At 29.5% G+C, this 5,649-nt stretch overlaps 1 protein-coding gene across 1 annotated transcript; it reads left to right on the forward strand.

Annotated features, from left to right (window-relative positions):
- The first annotated feature begins 4,361 nt into the window (after positions 1 to 4,361).
- LOC142229553 (uncharacterized) lies at positions 4,362 to 5,053 on the forward strand. Its single transcript, XM_075300119.1, has 2 exons — positions 4,362 to 4,498; positions 4,566 to 5,053. The coding sequence occupies exons 1-2, from the start codon at positions 4,485 to 4,487 to the stop codon at positions 5,011 to 5,013; spliced, it is 462 nt and encodes a 153-aa protein (XP_075156234.1). The 5' UTR covers positions 4,362 to 4,484; the 3' UTR covers positions 5,014 to 5,053.
- The last annotated feature ends 596 nt before the right edge of the window (positions 5,054 to 5,649 follow it).

A 5,649-nucleotide genomic window follows, 5' to 3' on the forward strand; every position in this document is an offset into this window, starting at 1 on the left:
GACTGTGATCGATAATCGATTTACAACAGTGCAGTCGTCCTCTCTATTCTTAAAATCGATGATAATAGGGTTTAGTTCACAAAATAATCGATTAATATTGTGGCGGTTGTGTGGTTGGAATCAACAAAATAAAAACACGCCCTAGAAATTTACTTATATTCAACACGCTTTCAAACATTTTCTCAATGCAGTAGAATAAAATTCAAGTTATCCTCAAACTTAAAAAGTTTGGGCATTTTTTCCTGTGTTTATTGGCGTTGCCATGTTTTTATGTAGATTCTCCAAAAAATCGCCAAAAGTTTAATATGGAAGGGGCTATAGTTGTTTGTGTAAATGAAAGACTTCCGTTTCACTTAACAACTATTTAACATACATTTGTGCGACAATGAATTGAATTTCTTTTATTAAAAAGTCTACAGATTAAGGCTGAACAACTTGGAGCAACTAGTAATTGTTTTCGTCTTCGTCTGCCGGTTGAGGGGTTGCCATCTCGTTCTTTCTCAGATGTCAGCAAGTTCGGGGCTGCCACAGGGCATTACACACCTCCTCTATTTGTTTTATTTATTAATTTACAGCCTGTTTCTGTATGTCAAACGAGCTCTATCGATCGACTGAAATGGAGACAAACAGCTGAATTTATAACCAAAAATCAGCTGTTTCTTTGCATTTCAGTCGATCGATAGAGCTCGTTCGACATACAGAAACAGGCTGTTATTTTCGATGTTTCATCCAAAACTCAAAATTATAAATACAAACAAAAATATATATCGACCATTATATTTTTATCAAATCGTGATTCAAACAAGTAACCACGAAAACAAGAAGCTTTTTCAGCGCAAAAACCGAACATAGTACTCTCGTTAAAGGCCGGGGTACTATGTTCGATTTTCGAATTGAAAATCACTTTATTTTCGCGATTACTATGAAGTTTTAAGGTGAGTATTAACTTCGGGTTTAGCGGCTAAAATCGCCATTTTTCACGATTACTTTTCTTTAATAACACATTTTAAGGAATACAAACTTTGTGAAAACTTGATTTGAGCTATTCCCCATCAAGTTATAATAACATCTGCAACAAATTTGTATAATTTTATGCCTTTTTTTACTGATTTAGTTTTCACTTTAGTGAAAAAATGCGGCTAAAGTCGAACTTAATACCCACCTTTAAAGAAAAGTAATCGTGAAAAAGTACGATTTTAGCGGCCAAACTTAATACCCACATTAACAACAAAAAGTTTATTTCTTTTAAATGAATTATTAATGAAAAGTTACAGTGAAAACAAAGCTATTTTACCGCTATAATTTTGAACTTAGTAACCCTGGCAGCATTTCAAAGTTCCATTTCATCCTCATTGCTATCACAGTTCGAGTTTAGCCGCTAAAATCGTCATTTTTTCACTAAAGTGAAAACTAAATTAGTAAAAAAGGCATTAAATTATACATATTTGTTGCAGATTTCATTATAACTTCATTATAAGTTCGGGCTATTCCCCATCAAGTTATAATAAAATCTGCAACAAATATGTTTAATTTTATACCTTTTTTATTGATTTAGTTTTCACTTTAAGGTGGGTATTAAGTTCGAGATTAGCCGCTAAAAACGTCATTTTTTCACGATTAATTTTCTTTAATAATCCGTTTTAAGGAATACAAACTTTGTGAAAGTTTGCTTTGGGCTTTTCTCTATCAAGTTATAATAAAATATGCAACAAATAAGTATAATTTCATGCATTTTTCTTACTTATTTAGTTTTCACTTTCGCGATTTTAGCGGCTAAACTCGAACTTAATACTCACCTTTAGTGAAAAAAGACGATTATAGCGGCTAAATTCGAACTTAATACCCACCTTAAAGGTGGGTAGCCGCTAAAATCGTCATTTTTTCAAGATTACTTTTCTTTAATAATCCATTTTATGGGATACAAACTTTGTGAAAATTTGCTTTGGGATATTCCCCATCAATTTATAATGAAATCTGCAACACATATGTATAATTTTATTACTTTTTTTACTGACCTTTAAGGTGAGTATTAAGTTCGAGTTTAGCCGCTAAAATCGCTAAAGTGAAAACTAAATCAATAAGAAAAATGCATGAAATTAGACATATTTGTTGCAAATTTTATTATAACTTGATGGGGAAAAGCCCAAAGCAAATTTTCACAAAGTTTGTATTCCTTAAAATAGATTATTAAAGAAAAGTAATCGTGAAAAAATGACGTTTTTAGCGGCTAAACTCGAACTTAATACCCACCTTTAGCCGCTAAAATCGTCATTTTTTCACGATTACTTTCCTTTAATAATCCATTTTAAGGAATACATCCTTTGTGAAAATTTGCTTTGGGATAATCCCCATCAAGTTATAATGAAATCTGCGACAAATATGTATTATTTTATGACGCTTTTCACTAAAGTGAAAACTAAATGGGTATTAAGTTGGAGTTTAGACGCTAAAATTGCTATAGTGAAAAGTAAGTCAGTAAAAAAATGGCATAAAATTATACATATTTGTTGCAAATTTTATTATAACTAGATGGGGAATAGCCCAAAGTAAATTTTCACGAAGTTTGTATTCCTTAAAGTGGATTAATTAAGAAAAGTAATCGTGAAAAAATGGCGATTTTAGCGGCTAAACTCAAACTTAATACCCACCTTTAAGCTGAGTACTATGTTCAGTTTTCAAGCTGAAAACCAGTTTGTTTTCATGGTTACTTTTTTTAATTAATTAATTTAGAAATATAATATTATTTGCAATCAATTCCTTGGATCTTTTCCATCCATTATTTGGCAAGACTTGATCAAAATATAATCGTCTTCATAAATATAATTGTACTTTTAATTTTGTGTTTTGGTGAAAAAACCGAACATAGTACTCACCTTTAGCCGCTAAAATCTTCATTTTTTCACGATTACTTTTCTTTAATAATCCATTTTAAAAATTTGCAACAAATTTGTATAATATTATGCCTTTTTCTCACTGATTTAGTTTTCACTTTAGCGATTTTAGCGGCTAAACTCAAACTTAATACTCACCTTTAAACTTAACCTGCTTTTTTGATTGAATTATTCCAATTTTGTAGATAGGTCAGAAACCCACAACTTCGTTTACCATTGCTTACTCCTATCCTAGAGCGATCATTTCAGGTTAGGGTAGCGCGTGCATTCAATGTTTTGCAACTTCCCTTAAAATGCTTTCATTTATCCTTGAATACATTTCGCAAAAGAATTTTTGATTAGTATTGTTTAAGTGAGCAGCATTAATTGCACAAGTTTACATGATATTGCCAAAAAAATAAATAAAAAAATAAAAAACAATATATTAAAAAAAAAAACAAAAATAATAAAAATAATAAAATAAATAAATAAATAAAATAAAAAAACAAGTCTAGCAAATAATATAACAATATTTATAGTACAACCTTTGTAAGTAGGCATTTGCGAGTAGTAATCAATTCCTAATTATCAATATTTTTTTTTTTTTTTGTTTTTTTATATACATATATCAAATTGTTTTTGTAACGTAGTCTACATATTGTAGTTCCCAACGCTGTTTAACCTAAGATATATACTTAGTATTAAGGTGTAACTATATGTCAAGTTTATGCAGTCCTAGTTAGTTTTTATTAAATATAAAACAAAAATTAGAAATCAAATATAAAATAACTCAAATATATAAGTTCGAGGATTAAAAATTGTTAACATAAAAATATATATTATTTAAAATATTAAATTTTTAGTTGCATATAATTAAACCTTTTGGTAAATAACCTGCGTAGTAGGCATTTGAGAGTAGTAATCAATTCCTAAATTTTTATATTTATATATCAAATTGTTTTTGTAACGTAGTCTACATATAGTAAGAAGTACGATATATACTTAGTATTAAGGTGTAATTATATGTTAAGTTTTTGCAATCCTTGATTGTAGTCCTAATTATTTTTATATATTTTTTTAAGTAAATTTAATGTAATTCTTTATTTTGAGTATCCCTGTAACCGTATATGGCCATTTCGGCTTGGTTGTAAAATGAGTTAAATAAATAAAATAAAAATAAAGTGAAAACTAAATCAGTAAAAAAAAGGCATAAAATTATACATATTTGTTGCAGATTTTATTATTAAAATTTAGCCGCTAAAAGCGGCATTTTTTCACGACTACTTTTCTTTAATAACCCATTTTAAAGGTGGGTATTAAGATCCAGTTTAGCAGTTAAAATCGTCATTTTTTTTACGATTATTTTTCTTTAATAATCCATTTTAAGGAATAAAAACTTTGTGAAAATTTGCTTTGGGCTATTCCCCATCAAGTTATAATGAAATCTGCAACAAATATGAGCAAATCATAAAATGTCCAACGATCATATTTTGTTGTTGGATGTGTTCGCCAGTTGAAGCTACTTTTTTTTAAGTTCTTTAAAATAAAGTCTTCGTTAGTTCATCAGCAGACAGTAACATTGGTGCACGAATTGTATAATTTTTATCATAAATTATGGCAATGAAAAGGTACATTTGGAAAGTTCACCAAATTAAAAACAAGTTAAAAAGAAAATTTTTATTATTTTTTTTATAGCTATTTTATGGCTTACCTTCGTCAAAGGGATATGAAAATCAAAAAACACTTCAATATCCTTGAGGAAATATTTCAAGAGACATTGGATTTAAAATCTAAAGAGAATTCCGTTAGCTATACTTCAATAGAATTGCAGATGAAAATATCTTGTCTGAAAATTCAACTGGATTCAATATTACAACTATTAACTGAAGTTTTGAAAAAGTTAATCGAATTGGATATCAAACTATTAGAACTAAAGAGCAATTATGAACAGAGGAATGTTCCCATAATATTGGCCATGAAGCACGATTACCAAAATTTCCTGGAACATAGAATAGGCGAACTTGTCTCATTCGAAGAAAGAATAGATGAACATTTTATAACAGTATATTGTGGCTTGCATAATGCATATGTTATGGATTATTTTTCACTTTATAGTCTATTGTTCTCCGACAACAAATATTAATGTTTTATAAAAATGTTGACCAATAAACATACATACAAAATCTTAGTCTATTCCAATAGTTCGTAGAGAAGCAATTGAACAATCCACATCCATTGATTTCTGTAGGATACTTTGCTAGGGGATTCCCCGCTTTTCTTTGCCAATGCGGAAGATGAAAGTCACCTTAGACAAGCAAATTTTTTTCCACCAGACGATTTGATTGATATGCATTAATTAGTTTAGGCTAACCCAACCACTTTAGATTTTAAATCCAACGTCTGGTGAAATATTTTTTTAAAGGATATTGAAGTTTTGTTTGTTTTTTATATCCCGTTGACTAAAGCTAGGAATAAGGAATTTTCATATTTAACTTGAAGGCCATAATTTATGGTTAGGTATAGTGGCAGCCACTTTTTACATTTTTCGGCCCACTTAGACTATTGAGTTTTTGTGATACAAGCAGTGAACTTTTGTCATGTCAATTAGTGCTGCCCGAATTTGTATTTAACTAAATGAAAAGGGACCTTCTTCTAAGAGTCGAGTCCATACGGTGTTTCACATTATGGTGATACTGACCTTTACAGTTTGTCTTAAGGTCAGTACTATGTTCGCGTTTCGCACAAAACATTTATCTAGATTCGGATAATGGAATCAATT

Source organism: Haematobia irritans, chromosome 3, assembly GCF_050003625.1.
Source record: "Haematobia irritans isolate KBUSLIRL chromosome 3, ASM5000362v1, whole genome shotgun sequence".
In the NCBI taxonomy this organism is placed as follows: Eukaryota; Metazoa; Arthropoda; class Insecta; order Diptera; family Muscidae; genus Haematobia; species Haematobia irritans.